At 44.9% G+C, this 23,502-nt stretch overlaps 1 protein-coding gene across 1 annotated transcript in view; it reads right to left on the bottom strand.

Moving 5' to 3' along the window:
* The window catches only part of ITGA2B (integrin subunit alpha 2b), a 61,721-nt gene that overhangs the window by 14,822 nt on the left and 23,397 nt on the right, over window positions 1-23,502 (bottom strand). The window contains exons 12-22 of the mRNA XM_056863742.1: window positions 20,116-20,327; window positions 18,987-19,169; window positions 18,512-18,557; window positions 11,631-11,729; window positions 10,028-10,083; window positions 8,526-8,677; window positions 6,608-6,733; window positions 5,437-5,504; window positions 3,535-3,682; window positions 2,676-2,759; window positions 160-239 (exon numbers count right to left, since the gene is read on the bottom strand). Coding sequence (XP_056719720.1) covers window positions 160-239; window positions 2,676-2,759; window positions 3,535-3,682; window positions 5,437-5,504; window positions 6,608-6,733; window positions 8,526-8,677; window positions 10,028-10,083; window positions 11,631-11,729; window positions 18,512-18,557; window positions 18,987-19,169; window positions 20,116-20,327 — 1,254 coding nt within the window. The remainder of the gene's footprint in view (window positions 1-159; window positions 240-2,675; window positions 2,760-3,534; window positions 3,683-5,436; window positions 5,505-6,607; window positions 6,734-8,525; window positions 8,678-10,027; window positions 10,084-11,630; window positions 11,730-18,511; window positions 18,558-18,986; window positions 19,170-20,115; window positions 20,328-23,502) is intronic.

Genomic DNA, 23,502 nt, shown 5'->3' with positions numbered 1-23,502 from the left:
GTTGCATTATAAATTGTTGGCATCTAGTACTGAGTGACTTGTTGTTTTGTGGCCACTGTGCTGCAACTTTTTGTAGTAACTACTTTTGTAGCACGAAAGTTGTGTTTGTTTTACCTTAGTACCTGGAGGTTGGCAACCCTAGGCAGAGCTGACCCCTACCTCTTTAGCTGCATCCTGAAAACAACATAGTCACCAGCCTCTTCCAGTTGACTGACACTTATTTCCATGTCCACCTTGATCTGTAAGTGGGGGTGGAAAGGAAGGAAGGACAGAAAGAGAAGTGGGAACAGGCCCAGAGGACAGAAGCCCAGGAGTCCATCCGATACTCCTGATTCAGAATGATGGGGTACGAGCTTGCCTGACAACAACTTGGGGCAATCTTTGGGGGCCAACATTTGGTACTCCACTGAGTGATAGTGGGGCATTTGTTGCATCCCTTGCCCAGACTGAGATGCGGGCATCATATCGTTACAGGGATTGTTGTCCTAATTATACCTAATGGTCGGCTATCACTATGGCATCACATTACTTGACACCTGGTGGTTGATGGCTAGAAATCAGCCTTTAGAATGGCACAGTCCCCACCTAGCAGGGAAGGCATGGAAATGGTTTGCTACAATCCACAAAATGTGTTTATTTTCAAACAAAATTATAAGGTAACATGTTGCATCTCATGCAGGGAAAATTCTTATATAATTCTGCCCTGCTGACATTTGACGCCTTAGCAACTGAAGAGAATTTACTCAGATAACTCTGTGACTTGTTGGAGATGTGGGAACCAAAAATGAGATCTCTCACCAGTGGTGGGCATGCCCTTGGGTGCAACAGCACTTACAGAGTTAATGAGATTTCAGGGTGTTGCATTGCCATGAACACAACAGTCATCTTGTTGGGATTTATTTAGAAGAAGCGGTATGATCTGTCTTACAAGAACTAGTGTTTAATTTGATGACGCCAGGAAGACTATTATCAGCACAATTTTGCGGCAAATTAATTGTTGGGCCATCTTGTCTTCACTCACATTAATCTATAGGGTAAGATCCAAAAAACTAATTACTAATCTTTCCAAGCCTGTTAATGGTGCTGAGAAATTTTTCCACTCTTGGAAGAGGAACAGAGGAGGTTTGACTTCGGCTCAATGTGAATTACTCTCATACGAAAGTACAACTCCCCCCTTTTTCTCTCATATTTATTTTTGTACATTACTAATTGTTACTAATTGTTCTAGGCATCTTAAAAGTTTGTTTTCTCATTGTTATTAATTGTTCTAGGCATGTTAAAAGTTTGTTTTCTCATTGTTACTCATTGTTCCAGGCATCTTAAAAGTTTGTTTTCTCATTGTTACTAATAGTTCTAGGCATTGTTACTAATTGTTTAGGCATCTTAAAAGTTTGTTTTCTCATTAACAGTTTGCTCAATGTCTTACTAATGCTATAGTGTTTTATGCTAATTTGTAATTGTTTAATAATTTTTTTACTATTATTGTAATGTTATTACTAATTAAGTAATGTTATTACTAATAACATTTGTCTAAATGGTGAAAGTATACATTATTTTTGTTTATGAATTCTTTTATGAATACTCAGCAGGGTCTAATGCCACAGAGTCCACCCTCCAGACCAGCCATTTTCTCCAGGAAATCTGATCTTGGTCATCTGGAGATCAGTGGTAATACTGGGAGATCCCCAGGTGCTACCTGGAGGGTGGCAACCCTAATACAGATTCTAGGGGAATCTGATACAGGATCAGCAGTCTTGCTGCCTGTTTTATAAGTTGGCTTGTTTCCAGTAGTCTCTGCTTGCACACTTGTCAATAAACGGATGTTACCAAGGAATTCTAAATCTCAGTGCTTTCTTTTTCTTTTTTTTTAAACAGTTTTTTATTATTTTCCATAATATTATAATCAAACATTTCAACAATTGATAAAAGTCATCAACAAAGAGAAAAAATATATAATATTGTTGAAAGTACATTTTATCTTTAAGTAAAAATTAAAACTTCCCCTTCACCCCCCTCCATCTTATTATAACTTTATGTACTCTTTTGTATAAAAATTCTAATCCTAATATTATTTTATACAATTAAATATAGTTTCTTTGTTCACTATCAATTAGATTGTAATTACATACTATTTCAAATCAAATGATTTGAAACAGTGCTGCATTCATTACAGGGAAACAGAGCACCTGTAAAAAGGTTCTCCCCCCCCCCCCAAAAAAATAAACTTCTCGCCATACAGGGAAGTGGCAAAAGCCCTTGGTTTTGTAACCAGGATTCCTTCCTCTTGTCTGTTCCTACCTCCTTTCCCACTGTTTCTCTCCAATCTTTTAATCAACCCCACCTCCTTTTCCACATTCCCTCCTCCTTTCCTTTAGGTTAACTCAGTACAGATTGGCGGGTGGCGGGGGGGTTGCCCAAAGTCATGGCTGACTTGAAAATGTAGACAGAGGCTGAGGAGGGCAGGGTTTGGGGAGGGACTTCAATGCCATAGAGTCCACCTTCCAAAGCGGCCATTTTCTCCAGGGAAACTGATCTCTTTCGCCTAGAGATCAGTTGTAATCCCAGGAGATCTCCAGGGAAACTGATCTCTTTCGCCTAGAGATCAGTTGTAATCCCAGGAGATCCGGCCAGCGGATGCGTCTTCCGGGCCAATGTAAGCCCACAAATCCACTTACCTCAGTGTTGGATTTCATAGGGTTGCCCATTTCGCAAGCCACCAGACGGGTCTCATTTTCCTTGCGGGAATTGCAAATCAGCTTCTATAGGCAAGACAGTGGGGAGGGGGGAATCACTGCTGTTGGACAGGGGAATGAACATCATGAGGCATCAACAGCATGGGAGGGGCTGCTGGTGTAGCGAAGGTCAAGCTTGCTCCTGGGCATCGTAAACAGATGTTCCTACCCATCACGGAGCTACAGAACAAGGCACTTCTGGCCACATCTGTACAATCCGTGTCTTGAGTTCTGAAACCAGGGAGGTATTCAGTGGACACGGCACAGGCCAAGCTGTTCCCAGGACAGCACCGCTCTGATGCCGAGTTGCTTTGCCTGCTAAATGAGATAAAGGCTGCTAAAGGTGAGCTGCTAGACGAGGAGACAGACTCTGCAGGAGTTCCGTGTTTGCAAGGAAAAGACTCAAACTTGCCGTAAAGGAGAGCAATACAACACAAGCACACACACACACACACACACACACTTCACAACATGTTTTTAGAAAACAGACAATTGTATGGTTGAAACTTTCAGCCCAGTTTTTCCTGGCTCTGTTCTGCTGTGCAGCAGCAACTTCACGCTTGCTGTGTGGATGCCAGGGCCCTCCTCACCAAAGTTTGCCAGATTAGGGTGGGGAAATACCTGGAGATTTCAAGTGTGGAGCCTGGGGTTTGGGGAGGTGAGGGACTCCAGCAGGGTATAATGCCATAGAGTCCATTCTCCAAAGCAGCCATTTTCTCTAGGGGAACTGATCTCTGTCGTCTGGAGATCAATTGTAACAGCGGGGGATCTCCAGGCCCCCCCCGGAGGTTGGCAACCGTACCTGTGAGTTGCTGTGAGCCGTCTGGAAGTACGCTCCCCTCGGCAGCTCCACTACCAGTTCGGCCTCGTAGGCCCCTTCGCCAGCATTCACCGCTGTTGCCTGGATGAGCACCACATTTTCCGCCCCAATAAGGAGGTAATCTTCATCCCTAAGACACAACCATTAAGGGCAAGGACAGAGTCTGAGTCCCCAAGAATGCCTCTGGTCAGGCGGTCCGCAAGGTGAAACACCCGCAGTCACGGGACACCCTCAGTGATGGCTCCAGACCATAACCAGAGCCGTGGTTCTCTGCAGGATTTGGCACAGGACCACCAGACCGCTCTCCCCTGCTCAGCGGCACTGAGAGGAGGCAAGGGAGTGACAGCCCCTCCTTTGACCTGTATGAATAAAGAGGAAAGAGGCACCCCTTCCGCCACTCTGCAGGCTCACCTTTACAGATTCCAATTAGATTTTTTTCCACCTCAACCGAAAAGCTATGCAAGTCCATAAAAAGTGTAATGAAAAACTGCATGAAGACTCGATTTACTTCTGATGTACCCTTACTCTGTGATCCAGCCAGATCAGCTTATTATTTATTTTATTAGACTTCTACCCCACCTTTCCCAATCAAGGTCAGCTAACAGCCAATAAAATACAATTTAAATAAATACATTAAACTGCATAAAATCAAATTTAAAATTTCCAATTTGAATCTGTTACTTTAAAAACAAAGCCATTTGGTAGGCATTATAGTTCTGGGTGTTTTGGGGGGTGGGTGGGTGTTGATGCAACGAAAGAAGCTTCACCCAAATCCTGCAGCATCTTTTTGCATTTGGCAAGACATTGAGAAGCCAGATCTGTCCATTGGCATTCCTCTTACCCACATAATTCCATTTTAAAATATCACTATATAATAGTAATAGAATATAAAGAGCCAAAGACTCCATCTCCCTTATGATCAACTCTAGCACAAAAAACCCCGGGACCTGGTTCAGAACAACTGCCCAGCCGGACCCATACAGCTGCCGTTCGTTCAACAAAATTGCATTTGTATGAGCTGAAAAGATCTAGGCGCTTTTGCCTTATGCCATACAACAGGGTGTGGTTTTCAGTTTCAGGGCCCAGCCTAGGAGCATGTGAAGGAAAGTGCATCTGAGCATGTCCAGTGTGCCTTGTCCTCCCACCTCACAGTAACCCCAGACAGACCCCTACCAAATTCTCTCTTAGTTTCTGGATTTGGGTTAAATTTTTTGGCTATTTTTAAATGGTGATGGTTTTGGAGCTTAGCAAAAGGTAGCTTTAGACTGGGTTCTCTTTTTTGTTTTGTTTGCTTGTTTTGCATTGTTAAGTCTTCATATCAGTTGCTGCTGGGTATCGTTTTAAAGGTGGGGTAAGAAGAAGAAGAAGAAGAGGAGGAGGAGGAGGAGGAAGAGGAGGAGGAGGAAGAAGAAGAAAAGGAAGAAGAGGAGGAAGAGGAGGAAAAAAGGAAGAAGAGGAGTTGGTTTTTATATGCCGTCTTTCTCTACCACTTAAGGAAGACTCAAAGCGGCTTACAATCCCCTTACCTTCCCCTCCCCACAACAGACACCCTGTGAGGTAGGTGGGGCTGAGAGAGCTCTAAGAGAACTGTGACTAGCCGAAGGTCACCCAGGTGGCTTCATGTGGAGAAGTAGGGAATCAAGCCGGGTTCTCCAGATCAGAGTCCACCGCATCAAACCACCACTCTTAACCACTACACCACGCTGGCTCTCTTAATAAACAACAGCTTGATAACTCCCGGAATTAGTGGCCTGAGATCCTGGGGAGATTTGAACACAGGATCCTCTCTGTTGGAACAGTGGCCACAGCTTAGACCACTGGGACGAGCATCCATATGAGACCAGAAGAGCATGCCACTGGAGAGACAAAGGAATAGATGCTTACGTGCAAACAAACAAATTGAGGTCCGGGACACAAATGCTGTCCTCTCCACAATCCAAAATGATACGGGTCTGTGGATTAGAATAAACATGCCAAGACATGACTTGCCTGGATCCTGCAGGTTCCTCAGTAGACACACCCCTACAGCGCCTGTGGAAATCCAGGAAAGTGCCCCGCCCTCACGAGATCTCTGGAGGGCAAGGATCACCAAACTGGGTGCATGAGCGACCTTTCCACTGGTCCCAGTTAAATGCATACAGAACTCACCAGCACAATTACCCACACCCTTTTCAGTGGAGAACTCCTTGGAGTCAAGGAAAGAGCTCTCTCCCTACAGACAGCTAACAGAGGGAAATACACACACTTAATGCATTTCAATGCCTGATAGTGTTGCTCAATCACCTTCACTTTACTGTGAAGCCCCAAACAGCATAAAATATAAATTATTGTAGAAGCCAGACTAAACCCTGAGAAATTAACACAGTCAGGAGAAAATACATTTTCTTGTTGCTTAGTCTTGAGTTTCCATCATGGGGTGTCTAACAGCAAATTCAAATTTTATTAATACGGTCAATTGACCAATCACTTGTTAATACATCAGAGTATCTAGACTTGATAGTTTTGTACTGTAGAATTATCACCTTAAAATTTATAAAATTATCATTCTCTAACAAAGTTCTGCCTATTTTAATAGCAAAGCACAGAACTTGGCAGTTTGGATGGTGTCTAACAGCAGCCAGAGCTGGGAATGGGGGGTGGGGAATGGAATCCAATTCTCCCCCCCCACACACACACACAGTGCCCACCTGCCTACCTTTGCTAGTTTTACCTCTATTACTAAGTGCAGAGGCCTCAAGGAGAGGTGGCCTCTGAGCATAGGCAGAATGCAGTTCCCCCCATGCTCACTCCCATTCCAGAGATTAGCCCTGATTAAAGCTTGACACTGCCTCTGAGCATATGTGTGTGTGAGAGAGTCAAGCCATAAGGGGTGACCAGAAGCTTTGCTGCTTGGGCTCTATTAAAATGTGCATTTTAATAGAGCCCAAGCAGCAAAGCTTCTGGTCACCCCTTATGGCTTGACTCTCTCTCTCTCACACCCAGAACTTTTGCACTCTAAGCACCCAAGTAACTGACCATGTATCGTGGTCCTTTTGAGGAGGCCGAGGGATCTTACCTGCTCCCGGATCATCGTTTGGCCTGAGAGTACAGGCGCCAGCTTCCCCACGTCGAACGCTGACCCCAAACTGAAGTTGAAGCTGACCACAATGGGGCTCAGTTTGTCCTTGAAATCCCCCTCGTCCTATGGGGTGGGGATGAGACATTTCTCAGTGAACTGCCCCTCACCTGCTAGCCATCTTTTCATTCCTGTGTAACTAGCAAGCTTTCCCAGAGGCAAAGACAGGGAGACGCTTGGGCCATCACCTCTTCAAGCTCTGCACATTGCGTCCTGGTTAAAGGCACTGGAGCCCCGCAAGATGGACGAGGGGTCCATTCTCCCCCCCCTCCAAGTCTATTACTCCACAGTTGGCATTGTGCCCCCCCCCACGCTTTTCCACTGGGATGTTTTGAGTAAACATATTTTGGAGTCTGTCTAACCCCAACCTAGAAGGTACAGAACAGAATTCAACAATTTCTTAAATAACCCTGCAAATTAAAACCTCAGAGACCTGCCAGCAGCTCAGCCGATGCATGTCCACTGTGCTGTCTCTGACCCTAGGATTTTACAATGCCCTCCACTCATGCCATTCCTCACTGGGCTGTTGTGAGGTTAAAATGTGGGAGGAGAGAATCCCACACATCAGATCCTAAGGAGATGCAAGCAGGCACTCCTACAGCAAGCAGCAAAGCTACCGATCCGCCCTCAGAGCCCCAGAGAGCAACTACTTGCAGCCTCTGTGCCCATCCCCATCTGCTTCCTGCCCAATCTCTGCGTCTCAAGCTGCAAAACTGCCCACACCCACTCTCTCTCTATATATATCTATTTATTCACACACCCACACATCACTGGCTTCAGACTCTGCCCTGCACAAAAAATGGCCATTCAGAAAAGGATTTCCAGTAGCAGCTTTCCAGGAAACCTCAGCCAATCTCCCCTGCATATTAACAAGCAGTCAGTTGAACAAAGAATGGGTCCCCCACCCCCCAACCCAAGCTCCTCCCTACTGGGGCTGCCCCCTTCTTCCCGCAATGCCTTCTGCAGCTGCATGCCAAAAACAGGGAACGCAGTCATGAGGAAAGCGGCGATTTTTGCCTGTGACTCATCAGAGGCGGGCATGCTAGGAGACCCTGAAGCAAAAGCCCAATTGCACTCCTCGTGGTTGGGGACAGAAGGAAAACCCATAGAGGTGGCGGCTGAAGGAAGCATTTCTCTTCCCCAAATAAAATACGGAAAAGCCATGGAAGAGTGTAATGTCTGCAGCTCCCCCAGTGAGGACCCAAAGCAGCTCGCTTCATTCTCCTCTATTTTATCCACACAACAACCCTGTGAGGTAGATTAAGCTGACAGGAGTGTGACCAGCCCAAGGTTACCCAGCAAAGCTTCTGTGGCAGAGTGGGGATTCAAACCTGGGTCTCCCAGCTCTTAGCCCAACACCCTAACTGCTAGACCACACTGGCTGTCCTCACTAGCATCAAAGCAAAGTTTGTAATACGACAGATGATGGAACTGAGCAGCAGTGTCTCTTCTGGATTGTCCCCAAGCCAGAAGAAGAAGATATCTCAAAAGAAACTGAAGACGGCTGGGCAGGAATTGCGCACAGTGACATCCCTTTTTCTTTTGGGTTCTGTAGACACCACAACTAATACGGCTGTCCCAGCAAATGGAGAACACGCCATGCCGTTTGTACGTGTGTCTATGGGTGTTCTGTCTTTGCTCTGTGTAAGCAGCCCTTAAGGTTGCCCAACATGACTTGGGCATCCAGGTTCCAGGTACTTGAATGCAGGGTGGGGGATCCCCCAATGTGGAGGGAGGGGAGGGGCAGGGCGCTCTGCGCACCCTCTTCGCTACTCTCCCTTCGTCTGTTCAGGCTTTCAGCACAGCTGCCCCGCTCTCTTGCCTTCTCCCACAGCCCCCCTCCCCCACAGCCTCATACCCGCAGGTAGGCAGTGATGTTTCGGCAGGTTTGGGACACTTTTCCTGACAGTTCCAGAGGGAACACCTGGCTCGACTGGCTGGTTTGCTCCAGGAAAACCCGTCGCCAAAACTTCTGCTTCATGCTGTCCAACTGCAGCTCTGCTTCCAGGCCTAGGAAAGCAACGGGGTGAACAGTGAAGACCCAGTTCAGGCTCATTTGGTGTCTTTTGTTAAGCCAACTCATGAATGCACACACGAAGCTGCCTTATAATGCATCAGACTATCCGTCCATTAAGGTTAGTATCACCTACTCTAACAGGCAGCGGCTCTCCGGGGTCTTAGGTAGAGGTCTTTCATATCACCTGCCACTTCTAGCTGGAGATGCTGGGATCTGAACCTGAACCTTCTGCATGCCAAGCAGCTATTCTCTCACCGAGCCACAGCCCTAGCCCCACCTCCGACACCATCCTCATCCTTCCATTGGTTGTAAAACATTAAGACCTCTGAAACTCTGGATGTTACTTGGCTCTGTACAGTCCCTTAATTTGCTGCTGTTGAGGACTACTACTTAAGCAGCCCCAAGAGCAACCAGGAGCAGCAGCTGAAATCTCAAACTCTTGCTCAGCCACACTCCAAATGTTCGTATCTGTAGACCAACATCGGCGAGCTTCCTCTTAGCACCAGGCCACCAGACTTTGGACCCAGAAACAGAGAAGGAATAAAGATACTCCTGTGTGTAAAATTCTCCTTGGGACTAGAAGATGGCTAATTCCTATCCTAGTGGCAAGGGCTTTCTCCTAAACAAGTCAGCAGACTGGTGAAGTCAGCTAGACCAGGCACAATTCAATGCTGGTCTAGTTAATTTCACACCTAAAGAAAAACATGAAGAAAAATGATAAAAATGAGACATTATTTCACACAAAGATGCTATGGAGAGAATACCAAATCACTTCACAATTTTTTCTTCACTTTAAAGGGCTACATCAAAAGATAAGTAAGTGGATGTGTGTATGCCTTCATATATTTAAAAATACAATTTGTAATAAGTAAAAGATAATTCTAAAACCATTCTGAATATGGGAGCAGAGGGGAATATATTACCCAGTAACCTATGATGGTTACACTAAACATTATGTATACATTTACTACAGCAGTGCTGATTGTACTGGTAGAGTTGTTTGCCCCGCTTGTATGCTGTTCAGAAGTTCTCCCCCGCCCCACTTCCAAGCATATCCTAGGCTTCCCTATCTTTCCTGTGTTGTACCCAAATATAAGGGTATATATAAAACACTATGTACTTGAACCATTAAAAAGCAAACCGGCGGGCTGCTGAGGGCCTGTGAGTCATGTCTGCAGGCTGGCTCAAATAGCCAGTTTTTTTGCCCAGTCCAGATCTTGGGTGTCTGGATAAGGGATCCTCAACCTATATTGGTACACCTCACCCTCCCCATCCACCCTAATATGGCAGCCATTAGACGGTACCACCTCTCTCTCTCTCCCAGTAACAAGGAAAACACTCACCCATTTGGGGGGGTATGTTTTTCCCCGACACTCCGACACACATCTGGATGGTGAAGCTGTGATGATGAACAGGAAGGCAAGGACGGTCATTTGACATACTCTGGGCCAGCAAACTTGGGTTTGTCATTCTGCGTACACTCAGACAGGGAGAGGCGGCTCCCTGGTGGTGTACTTGTGTGCTACATGTTTGCAAACACTTGTTGGTGGCACTCACACACATTACCATTTTGCATTACAGCAATGTCTGAAGTGGCTCCTAAGTGGGCTTTGGGAAAAGAGACTGGGGGTTGGTTTCAGGCAGAGAGGATTTTTCAGAGCAGCAACGAGATCTCCAACTTTGCCCATGGCTTCTTTGTCCCTTCCTGCCTCTTTGTGCAGACTACTTCCTGCTCCTGCCCTGGCGCCTCCTTCCTCACTGTCCCAAGTTTGCCCTTCTACTTAACTGAGCATTCCAGTTTCATTCTTTGCTCAGGGAAGTTCCTGGGTCATTGCAAAGGTTGGTCTAGAAACAGTCAGGTTGCTCTAACTTTGAACCAGGCGTGCCGGGACAGGGTCAAGGTACTTGGTTGCATCAGCAAGGTAGTGCCATTCCCCACCTGGGCCCTTACCACCACCATCTGGGTCCAAGCCAAACCTCTGGCCTGCTGTTACTGATGGCTGGGAACCAGCTGAACCCCTGCAGGGCACTCCCCAATGGGCCACCCCAAGAAGTTGCTGGGCCGGAGAACCAGCCCAACTCACGCCAGTGTCTCAAAGGGCAGATCGTTTTTAAAATTCAAGTTTAAAACCCTGAAAATGCATGCATATGTGAGGATGAGAGGGAGGGGGTGGCAGTGGTGAGGAAGGCATCTGTCCAAAAGAAACGGTGTGCCTCTAGGATGAAAGTCAAACTTTCTCGTTCCCCCTCTTCCCCCCACCCAAAATCAGCAAGAGGAACAGCTGCAGGGTAGAAAATATGGTAAAGAGCACACCATCTCTTGCATGGGGGGTGGGCGGGGAATACTAGTCAAGCCACTCTATGCAAGAGGGCTTTTAAAAATGGCTTTGAATTGGCTGTGAGTAGAGCTGATGTTGAACACATCCTCCTGTAAAGAAGAAGAGTTGCTTTTTTATCTGCCGACTTTCTCTCCCACTTAAGGAAGAATCAAACCGGCTTACAATCACCTTCCCTCCCCCTCCCCACAACAGACACCCTGTGAGGTTGGTGGGGCTGAGAGAACTGTGACTAGCCCAAGGCCACCCAGCTGGCTTCATATGTAGGAGTGGGGAAACCAATCCACTTCACCAGATTAGCATCCGCCGTATGGTAAACTGGTACAATTCTGTGAGTTTTCTTCTGGGGCGGATCATACCTGCCCAACTTGCCAGTCAAATGATGACTGCAAAGATTCTTGTCTCACCCAAAAGAAAGGAGAGGAGGACTCTTCCCCCTCAACTCCCCTTCACTCAGAGAAGGAGGCGCTTGAAGGCAAATCAAAGTGTCATCCATTTCCCTAATACACTGAGCTAATTTTAAACAAAGAACTGGAGGGGAACTTGGCAGGGGGTCGGGGTTTGCTCATTTGCCTTCAGAGTAAGGAAAGGCTGTTCCCACCCAGCTCACCAGCTGACGTTCATTTTCGACACAGTGCAGCTTTTCTGCTCCGGGTTCAACGCCTCTGGCACCACCACAAGGGCCTTCATCACCACCACAGGTCGGGCTCTAAAGGGAACCAAAAAACAGGACGGGCCAAGTGAGCAGCAGCAGGCTGGAAATCTCAGCAAGGGGCCGACAGGGGTGGTCTTGTGATCTTGACCAAGGTGTTGTTGTTTTTTCTAGTTACAACTTGTTACAAAATAGTCATCATTCTGTTAAATTGTAAATAACATTTAAGACTCCCCCTCCACCCTCCTCCATCCGGTTATTATATCATTGCTCCCCTTGAATTGCAATTTCTAATCCAACATCATACATTTTTAGATTATTATATATTAACCTTAATTACTTTCATTTCTTTCGTTTGTACAATATTAATTATTATAGTAATCCAAATAATCATTCATCTGATTTAAAAATAAAATTCCATGGTAATACTATTATCTTCGTACACTGGATTAGATCAATGAATAACCTTTACATTCCCCCTTGTTTATTTCATTTTCACAATATAACTTCCATGCCTCCCATTCTCCCACAAACTCCTCATTCTCCTTTTGATTTATTAACGCAGTAAGTTTAGCCATTTCTGCCAGTTCTAACTTTTTAAATATCCAGTCATTTTTATCTGGAACCTCTGCCGTTTTCCATTTTGCTGCATATACCAATCGTGCTGCTGTGGTGGCATATATCAAAAAAGATCTCTGAGTTAAAATAGACTCCGGTATCATACTTAACAACATCATTTCTGGCGTTTTAGGGATATTTTGCTGCAAAATCAGTCTCAGTTCATTATAAGTCATATCCCAAAAGTCCTTTGCCTTTCCACACAACCACCAGGTATGGTGGAAAGAACCAATTTCATTTTTACATTTCCAACAATTTGGTGACATTGTTTTATACATTGTAGCCAAGTTTTTTGGTGTCAAGTACCATCTATAGATCAACTTATATATATTTTCTCATAATTGTTGTGAAAGAATGGACTTCATGTCTCATGACCAAAGTCTTTCCCATCTATTCAGTGGGATATCATGACCCAAAGTCTGTGCCCATGTAATCATTGTGGGTTTAACTTGGTCTTGTTCAGTGTATATAGTTAACAGCAGTTTATACATTTTTGATATCAGATGATCATTAGTGTCTAACAGAAGTTGTTGTAAAGGCAATTTATCTTTTGTAAAACCCGTCTTCATATCCAGGGTATATACTGAATTTATTTGATGATATTGAAACCAAGACAAATGTTCTTTTAATTCTTCATATTCCTTTAAGGCACACGTATTATATTCCCAGTTTAAAAGGTCTTGATATGTGAGAAATTGGGAAAGTCTCAATGGTCTCAATGTCAACATTTCTTGTGATGAAATCCACAAAGGTGTTTTGTTTTCTAAGAGATGTTTATAATTCAACCAAATTTTTATTAAAGATGATCTAACAATATGATGTTGAAATGTTGTATGTATCTTCAGTTTGTCATACCACATATAGCCATGCCACCCAAATCTATTGTCAAAACCTTCCAAATCCAATAGACGTACATTTTTCAATTGTATCCAGTCTTTTAGCCATACAAATGCCGAGGCCTCAGCATATAATTTAAAGTTAGGAAGAGCAAAACCTCCTCTATCTTTGGAGTCCACCAAATATTTGTAGGCAATTCTAGGTTTTTTCCCTTGCCAAACAAAATTCATCAAATCCTTTCTCCATATGTCAAAATATTTCTGTTGTGTAATTATTGGCAAATTTTGAAATAAAAACAACAATCTTGGCAGTATATTCATTTGAATTACTGATATACATCCCAGAAAGGGAATTTTTTTATTAGACCATATAACCATTTCCTTTTTTATCACCTCCCACAGTTTAACATAATTATTAATCATCAAGTCTTTATTTTTATTTGTAATCCAAGTGCCGAAATATTTCATTTTGGTTGTTTTCTCCCATCCTGAAAGAGATATAAAATCTGTTTGCTCCTTACTTGACAAGTTTTTAAACAATACTTGGGTTTTATCTTGATTAATCTTGAACCCCGAAACATCACCATATTGCTGTAATAGATCTAACAGGAAGTTAATAGATTGATTCGGGTTGTTTAAGATCAACAATAAGTCATCCGCAAATGCTCTCATTTTAAATTCGTGTTTGTTTATCTTCAGACCATGAATAGCATCTGTGTCCCGTATTTTACAACATAAAAGTTTCTAGGATTAAAATAAAAAGCAAAGGAGAAAGCGGGCAACCTTGTCTAGTTCCTTTCCGTATTTCACAATTATTGGATATTGACTCATTCACTAATATTTTGGCTTTCTGGGTCGGGTATATAGCATTTATTCCATTTCGAAATCTATCTCCAAAGTTTATTTTTTCCAAAACTTTTTTCATGTACTCCCAAGAAACCATATCAAAAGCTTTCTCTGCATCTAAAAAAATAAAGGCAGCTTTATGTTGATTATTATGTTTGTAGTATTCCATTGCATCAAGTAAAACTCTAAGGTTATCTTTTATCTGTCTTCCAGGAACAAAGCCCGCCTGATCTTCATGAATTAAATTTCTAATAAATTGTTTAAGTCTATTCGATAATACAGAGGCATAAATTTTATAATCCACATTCAATAGGGAAATGGGCCTGTAATTAGTTACTTTTTCTGGGTCTCTTCCTGTTTTATGAATTAGCAATATAAAAGCATTGGACCATGTCTCTGGGGAAGATCCCATATCTAGTATAGTATTGAAGACCATCATAAAAGGATTTACTAAAAAATCTTTAAATAACTTATAAAACATAGCCTAATCCCATCTGGGCTGGGTGTCTTATCCGTTTTTTGTCTTGTTATTGCTCCTTCTAATTCTTCTTTTGTTATTGGAGCATCCATAATTTTTTGTTCGTCAAGAGATAGTTTAATAATATTTATTGACTTTAGATATTTATCCTTTTTTTCTGAAATGTTATCTCTTTGGTACAATTTTGTATAAAAACATGTATCTTTCTGTATGTCAGTTGTTGCATAAACCTGACCTTTTGCTGTCTGTATTTTCCCGATAATCTTCCTTTGCACAGAATCTCTTAATTGATTAGCCAAGAGTTTACCTGGGCATGTTCAAAATATCTTTGCTTCACATATTTCATATTCTTGTTCATTTCCTCAGTGACCGCTAAATTAAGCTGGTGCTTAACCAATTTAATCTTTAGCAAAATGTCTTTCCTCTGGGAATCTTGGGTTGCTAAAATCAGTTGTTGTTCCAAGTTTTGTAACTCTTAGAGTATCTCATTTGTTTGCTGTAGTTGTTTTTTCTTCCATGCAGTATTTTTCTGAATCATGAATCCCCTTAATACCGCCTTAATTAACGTACGTAATTCAGATTTTATTTTTTCATCTCTCAAGAGTCTATCATTTAATCTCCATCTAAATGCTTGTCTGTCATTCCATTCAAAAGAGACCGGATTGTGATCTGAGAAAGTTCTTGGTATTATATGTACCTTTCGCAGTTGTGTAAAGATAGACTTACTTGCCCATATCATATCTATATGGGAGTGTGATTCATGTCTTGCTGAAAAAAAGGTATATTCCCTTGCTGATATGTTCATTGTTCTCCAAATGTCTTGAATTTTAAATTCCTCAATGATTTGAAAAAAAGTCTTAGGAAGGCAGCCTTCCTTGTCATCTTTAGCTTTTGTCTTTTTATCAATCACAGTGTCTATAACTCCATTGAAGTCATCCATTAATAATACCTGCTCTTCAGCATGTTGTAATAGGATATCATGAAGTTGTTTGTAGAATTGTGCTTTTCCTTCATTGGGTGCATAGATCCCTACCACCAATGTCTTTTGACCTAATATTTTAGTTCTAATTATAAGTATTCTGCCTTCCTCATCTTTATATACAAGTTCAGGAGTCATTGAGGCGTGTGTGTAAATAACTAGTCCTTTAGTCTTTGTTTTAGATGAGGAAATAAAGGCATATCCCAACGCATTTCTTTCTAAACACTTCTTGTCTTTCTTTGAAATATGAGTTTCTTGCAGACATATTAAGGAATATTTTTGTTTCTGTAGAAATTTAAAAATCCTTCCTCTATTCACTTTATCATTTAATCCATTTACATTCCACGAAATTACTTTGGCCATTTTGACTGAGTTTACTTAAGTTTATATTCCACCTGTTGCTCCTTTTGACGAGTCCTCTTCTTCTTGAGGTTGATCTTCTCCCTGGTCTAATGAGAGGTCAGTCAGTTCCTTCTTATATTTACGCAGAAACTTCCCAACATCTTCCATCGTGGTAATGACACATTTCACTTCTTTGTAGGTGAATGTAAGTCCTTGAGGTAAAAGCCATCTATATCTTATTCCATTCTTCCTCAGTGTCGTCATAAAATCCTTAAAAATACTTCTCTTTGTCATCAAATGTCTGGGTATATCCTTAAGAAGTATTAATGAGTTACTTTCCAAAACTATTAGATCTTTATAATGCAGTTGCATGATAGTATCTTTCATTCTGACATCATAGAAGGTAATCATAACATCTCTTGCCTTTATCCTTCTCATTCTTGAGGGTAAAGGCATCCTGTAAATTCTGTTAATTGCTCAGTCTACCTCTTGTTCCTCTATATGAAATAGGGAAGCTAGTGCTTTCACCAATTATTCTCTCGTGTCACCACAGTCTTCAGGAAGATTTCGTATGCGTAGGTTAGATTCCCTCACTTTCAAATCCATCATAGCGAGTTGATCTTTCGTGGCTTCTTCTTGTGTTTGCATTGTTTCTAGCTGTTTTTCGTGGTTCTCTACTTTTTTCTTCACTTCCTTCTGTTCTTCAGACATTTTCTTGACAAATGCATCCATTGTCTTCATATTTGATTACAGTGATGTAACTTGTGCCTTTACCTCCTTCACTTCTTTTGTAACAGTATCCAGTTTGACAGCTAGCATCTCTGTCAGCTGATTCATCTGCTTTTCTTGCTGTTTAGACATTTGTTCCATCTGATTAGTAAAGGCTTCTGTTTGTTTGGCTAAAAGTTCTTGCATTTTCTTTTCTGTCTTCTCCATTGCTGTATCTATGGAAGATTCTTTACCTTTAATTAGTGCAGGACTATGCAGTGATCCAGAGCGTTGGCGTTTTCCAGACATAAATTCTGGCAATTTTCTCCCTTATAAACAGACAGAGCTTCAAAATATATTTTCTTCAAGACAATATCATTATCTTCAACATCCCAACTGATTCTCCATGGTTGCACATAATTTTTCGCCCTCCAATTAATGTAAAAAGCCAATTTTCAGTATTGAAGTATCATAGAGTGGAAGGACGCTCTAGCACGGCACTGGGCAGGTAGTAGGAAGTAATCGCAAACCTTCTGCCGTCTCTTCTCTGTCGTCAAAGAGTGTAGGACGTATTTACCCATTACACAGAGAAACGCACTTCCGGTCTTACGATGTTGCCTTGATGCCAGTCTTCTCTGTCCTTACCGGTCTTCCCTTTCCCCCTTCCCTCCGTCTTCCGGTTGTTTTCAATCTGCCTCTATGACCGACAACATGGCTGGAGGACCTTTACATCGGAAGTCGCCAGAGTAAGAGGAGGGACTTCTGCTACTTCTATCTTCCCCTGCTTTCGTCTCAACAATTAATTGGAGGTTGGGATGTCAATTTCATGTCCCAATTGTTTTGTCTATCTCCAAGAAAATTTGGTAAGTTTTCTGCTGTTTTAATTTATTGTTTTTGTAGCTTCTATTTCTACCATGCGGTTGTCTGGGAGGTACGGATTTAATATATTTTTGTTATTTGATTCTCAGTTGTCTCATTACCCGGTAAAACAAAAGGAGTCTTTGAACTCACTCAGATTTCGGAGGGTGGGTTTTTTTTTCCAATGATATGGTTGATTAGATGGTAGTAGATAGATGAGATCGAAGCCTAATTCCAACGAGATGTCCGGGGCGAAGTTAAATCCCCTCAAGCCGGCGGGACAGCATCTGGGCCTCCGGGAGTCTTAAAAAAGCACTCTCAGAGAGCACAGGAGTCAACACCGCTCTTCTCGACTGCAGGAGAATTCCTGAAATCCCGTTCCACTTTTTAGGAGCGGGTAGAGGCGCGTTTTGCATCTCTATTAAGGACGTTTCTTGGTTCTCTCTGGGGAGCTCCCCAGAGAGACGTGTGCTTCGGTCAGCAGCTTTACCGGAAGTCTCCTGATCTTGACCAAGGTGTTGATGGATGGGCAAGGCCTCAGAGGAGCTCAGCCTGGTGCCCTCGAGGGCTGAGTCAGGGTCATCGGTCCCACTGTTACCCAGAAACTCAACAGCACCAGGTGAGATTCCTCTTTCGGGCACAAATATTATGCTCTAAGAGTACACTCAGAAGAAGAAAAAGAGTTGATTTATATATCCCGCTTTTCTCTACCTTTAAGGAGTCTCAAAAACGGGGGAAACGACTTGAAACAACTGTTGAGACTTGCCAAGTTGTTTCTTAGACTGTCTTGAGGTCCCCCCTCCCGCCAGTCCACCAAATGTTCTCAGCTTCAAGAGTAAACGTACATATATTCACATAAATCAGCAAATGAAAATGAGCAAGTCGCCATCTCTCACAGTCCACCCAGGACCTTTACCGATGGCACAGCATAAACTGCCACATTCTTAGCCTCAGTATTTTGGCTGAAGAGGGAGATGCTGGGTTTCTCCCAGTCCTTTTAACACCAGTTGGCTGGTGCCTGAAATGGAAAGCATGGGGTGTTGCATCCCCTTCTCACTCTAGAAAAGCAGGGTCTGGCTCACGGGAGCCCAGCCTGCCCCTGCCCTGCCCCAGAGTGTTCTAAACCCCAGTGGAAAAGAGATTTTTAAGCACTGCCTGGGCCTCTTTCTCTCACCTGTACACAGCCACCTTACTGGCTTCAAATGCCCCAACCAACACATCTGTGGGAGAAGAAGGCAGAAAAGGTTATCAGAATCAAGTGGGTAGCTCCAGTCCCCCAGTTCTACCCACTCATCCGGTGTCATTAAGGTAAGTTCTGCAAGACCTGAGCTTCTTCAGAGGTGGTTTGCCATTGCCTGCCCCTGCATAGCGACCCTGGACTTCCTTGGTGGTCTCCCATCCAAGTACTAACCAGAGCCGACCCTGCTTAGCTTCCAAGATCTGATAAGATCGGGCTAGCCTGGGATATGCAGGTCAGGGCTTCTTTACATGAAAGAAAAAGACACCACACCACCTCAAGTCCTCTGCAAGTCACTTAAAACAAGACATACAAAATCTGACTGGCTTTGATCAAAGCAAAGTGTCTATGCAGAACCTCTCAAACAAATGGTGGTGAACCTGAATGGGTAGATCGCTCAGTCCCGCATTACCAGGGTAGCCGTTAGCGTCAATGTCCGAGGCTCCGCGCACGGCAAAACCAAAGCCAGCGTGTCCAGCAAAAGGATTTTCGATGATCTGGTCAGGAGCTGCACTCAGACCATCACTCTGCCCACGGTGGATGTACACACGGCCACCCCCATCCTGGCCAGCGAAGGGCGCTCCTATAGCTATATCTGCAGAGGCAACGTACTTTGAGTCAAGTCAACGACAAGCCATGTGGTCACAAAGGATGATTGCGGGGGCAGCAGGGAGTCGTGGGGCAACCAGCCCAGACAGAGAGGAACTGGACCTGGGCTGGGATCTCTTCTGCTGGGCCAAGGCAAGCTTCAGAAAGCAAAGGGGGATGGGGGACTGGTAGGGAGGCATGATGGCAAATGAAATTGCCCCCCCCCCCACACACACACACTGTTGGCACAGTGAGGACCGTGTTTTCTAACAGCGTGCAAGAAAGAAGGGTTGATAGCCAGGTCTGGGGTGGGGTGGGGGGAATGTGCTTAGGATCAGAGGAAGATTAAATGGAAGAATGCCCCCAGGCCATCACTGGCCAGGAAAGTGCCCTGTTTGGCACGTCACCTACCAGCAGCCCTTGTGGCCTGGGACTCAGCCTTGGAAGGCATCATCTGGGCAGAATAAAAGAGCGTCTGACCATGTCCAGGGGCCATTTCCATCTCCCCCAAGCACTCTGTATGACCACCACTTTCTATGCTCAAAGGCTGACCCCACAGGCACTGGCCATGCAGGCAGGGTGGCCAACCTCCAGGTGTGGTCTGGAAATGTCCCAGAATTACAAGTCATCTCCAGACTACCTACACCAATTCCCCTGGAGAAAATGGCAGCTTTTGGGGAAGGGGTGGACTCCACAGCATTATACCTTGCTGAGGTTCCTCCCCTCCTCAAACCCCACACTCCCCACTCTCTGCCATCAGATCTCCAGGAATATCCTAACCCGAAGTTGGCAGCCCTACATGCAGGTATGTTCCTATTACTGCAGCCGGCCTCGTGGACCCCTGCAGGGAATGAAGCTCTCTTGGTTGCTAGCAGGAAGGAGGGGGGATTGGAGAGGACAAAGCTGACTGGGTCTTTGCAGGTCAAAAAGCCCCCCCCCACACACCCGCTTACCTGTGTATCCATCCTGGTCCATGTCGCCCAGGGGTGCAATCGCCATGCCAAAGCGCCCATAGACATCCATGCCAGTCAGTTTCTGCCAGGGGACACTGTAAGCCTGGGGGGTGTTCCGCTGCAGGTACAAGTATACTCTTCCCACTTCGTAGAGTTTGCTGTCTGAGCGGCGCTCCATGAAGAGGGGGGCCCCCACAAGAATGTCGTCTTTCCTGGGGGTGAAAGGAGGAGAGATTTAGGAGTAGTTTTACACACCAGGGTCTCAGATTCCTCTCCAGTGCACACAGTGAGTCTGATGCCCCCTACAGTTTAAGGGTTCGTTTAGGATGATGTGTGGAGGCTTCAAATGGGATTGTATTAGAGTCTTTGAACGCACGGGCACTTTGTCCCCCACCCACCCACCACCTCCTGGGCCTCAGCCATCCCCATTGCCAGGTCTGCAGTGGCTTCAGCTGGCACCTGCCAAGCAGGGGATGCCAGACTGTGTTGCGCATCAGCTGGAATGATCCAAGCATCTGAAGGCTGCACAGGAGCTAGGTGCGTCTGCACCTCTCTTGCTGTGGTGCTTTGGTGACTTCGCCGGAGAATCAGTATGTGTGTGTTTGGGGGGGGTGGATGTGGGGGGAGTGCACTCTCCCACATATCTTCTTGCTTCTGAACTACAGGGCGCTCTGACCTGCACCTTTGCTATCACCTTTCTCTCTCTGAGGTCTAGGGCTGCCAGAGCTGATCAAAATATGGTGGGAGTTCATGGAGGGCAGGCTCCAGGGCCCCCTGTCAACACCAGAGCAGCTCCTTGCGCTCTCTGCAACATGGTCATTCGGCTCTGCCTAAACTAGGGTTGCCAACCTCCAGGTAGCACCTGGAGATCTCCCGCTATCAGTTCCCCTGGGGAAACGTGCCACTTTGGAAGGTGGGTTCTAGGACATTATACCCAATTTAAGACCCTCCCTTCCCCAAACCCCACCCTCCTCAGGCTCCACCTCCCAAATCTCCAGGTATTTCCCAACCCAGAGCTGGCAACCCTAACTGGGAGCCGAGGATCCTTGGTGGCAAATTTGGGTCCACTTCTGAATACTTGAATAAAATGGCCATGAAATAAAGTCTGTTGTTCAGCAAAGCTACATATTTATAAATACTAAACAGAATAGGATGCCAAGCTCCAGGTGGGGCCTGGAGATTTCTCAGAATTACTAGTGATCTCCAGACTACAGAGATCAGTTCCTCTGAAGCAAATAAATGGATGCTTTGGGAGGTGGCCTCTTTGACATTATATCCTGCTGAAGTCCCTCCCTTCTCCAAACTCTACCATCCCCATGCTCCACCTCCAAATCTTCAAGAATTTCCAACATGTAGTTGTTTGCAGCTTCCTGGCGTGAGCTTCCTGCATTTCATGCTGGGACAGGGGGAAAGGAGCACCAAGTTACTTTGCGGGGGGCGGGGGTGGTGGCCCCAATGTAAGTTTAGAATTGGGTCCCACTTCAAAAAGCTTGTAATGGGAAACTTCGACCCCAAGTTCAGGGCAAAGCCTGTTCGTATCCTATATTTTTCAGGTTGCAGGCATGGCTGGCAGACAGACGATGGCAGCAGAGGCCAGCGATGGGAAGCTCTTTGGCAGGAGGAAGGAAGCCTGCAAGGCCAGGCAGGATAGGCCAGGCGACCTCCTTCCACCACAGAAGAGTTTCCAGCAGGAGACTCCAGCCAGAAGCAGCCCAGTTGGAATCTGCGCACTCATTTGGTACTGTAACACTTGGGCTCAGCAGAGACACCGAGTGGCTTGCTCGCTGCTGAAAGCGATTCTCCTCATTCATCTTTAGGTACCAGCTTGCACTTGCTTTGCCTCTTCATCCCCAGCGGGGAGAGGCTCCCATCCGTTCTGACCGGGCTGCTGAGTCTTTCAACTAGACCATGTTCTCCTTGGTACTCTGCATGGTCATGGGACTCATGGATGGCTGCATCTCCTCCTTCCAATAACAGTCCTCTCCAAGAGGACTTTCCTCTCCTGCCACCCCTCCTCTGTTCTCTCTCTCTCTCCTCTCACAGAGGGTAACAATAAGATGGGCTCTGGGCCATGCAAGCTCACTGCCACAAGAGCTGCCACCAGACATACTGTTGGATACATAAAGCAATCTCTTCCAAGTAGTGCTTTCTCAGCAAAGGAATGTACCTAATTTCAGATTCACACAGCACTCTTCCTCTGAGGGTGCCCCTGGTTTTCACTAACTCTGAGGCTATGTTCAGCAACTAGTTTTACAGGGTGTCAATGTTAAGGGGGAGGTTTTCTAGGATAACCACTCCCAGACACTCTCTCCAGCCTCTGCTTTAGCATCTGACCTCATCAGATGGGAATTTTCAGGGGGCCAATTTCACCCAGGCCACCAGGGGATGCTCTTCATTCTTGAATACATATGCCCTCCAGGACATTTGTCCATACTTCAGGGCACTGCATAGATTTGACGCCCTGACCTGGGTAGCCCCTGGCTAGCCTGATCTCATCAGCTCTCTGAAGCTAAGCAGGGTCAACCCTGGCAAGTATTGGGATGGGAGACCTCCAAGGAAGTATAGGGTTGTTATGCAGAGGCAGGCAATGGCAAACAACCTAGACACAATACTCCTATTGATGCAGCCCAGAATTGCATTGGCCTTCTTAGCCGCCATATCATCACTGTTGACTCATGTTCAGTTTGTGGTCTACTAAGACTCCCAGATCTCTTTCACATGTACTGTTGTCAAGCCAACTATCTCCCATCCTCTACCTGTGCCTTATGTTGTTTCTGCCTAGGTGAAATACCTTACACTTCTCCCTACTGAAATCCATTTTATTACTTATGGCCCAGCTCTCCAGTCTATCGAGGTCATTCTGAACTCTGACCCTACTCTCCATGGTATTAACTACCCCTCCTAACTTGGTGTCATCTGCAAATTTGATTAGCATGCTCTCTATTCCATCATCCAAGTCATTTATAAAAATATTAAATAGTACCGATCCCAGGACAGACCCCTGAGGCACCCCACTGGTCACTCCAGGATGAAGTTGTGCTATTAAAGAGCACCCTCTGAGTTCGGTTGGTCAACCAATTACCAATCTACCTAACAGTAGCAATGTCCAGCCCACATTTTACTAGCTTTGTTTCAAGAAGATCATGGGGGACTTTATCAAAGGCTTTACTGAAATCAAGGTACACTACATCTACAGCATTCCCTTCATCTACCATACTTGTCACTACCAAAAAAAAGATATGAGGTTAGTTTGGCATGACCTGTTTTTGAGAAACCCATGTTGACTGTCAGTGATCACGGCATTTCTTTCTAAGCGCTTACAGACTGTCTGTTTAATTATCTGCTCTATTATTTTACCTGGTATTGATGTCAGGCTGACTGGGCGAT

The sequence above is a fragment of the Euleptes europaea genome, chromosome 18 (assembly GCF_029931775.1).
Source record: "Euleptes europaea isolate rEulEur1 chromosome 18, rEulEur1.hap1, whole genome shotgun sequence".
NCBI classification, from domain to species: domain Eukaryota; kingdom Metazoa; phylum Chordata; class Lepidosauria; order Squamata; family Sphaerodactylidae; genus Euleptes; species Euleptes europaea.
This window is presented reverse-complemented; position numbering and strand designations above follow the sequence as displayed.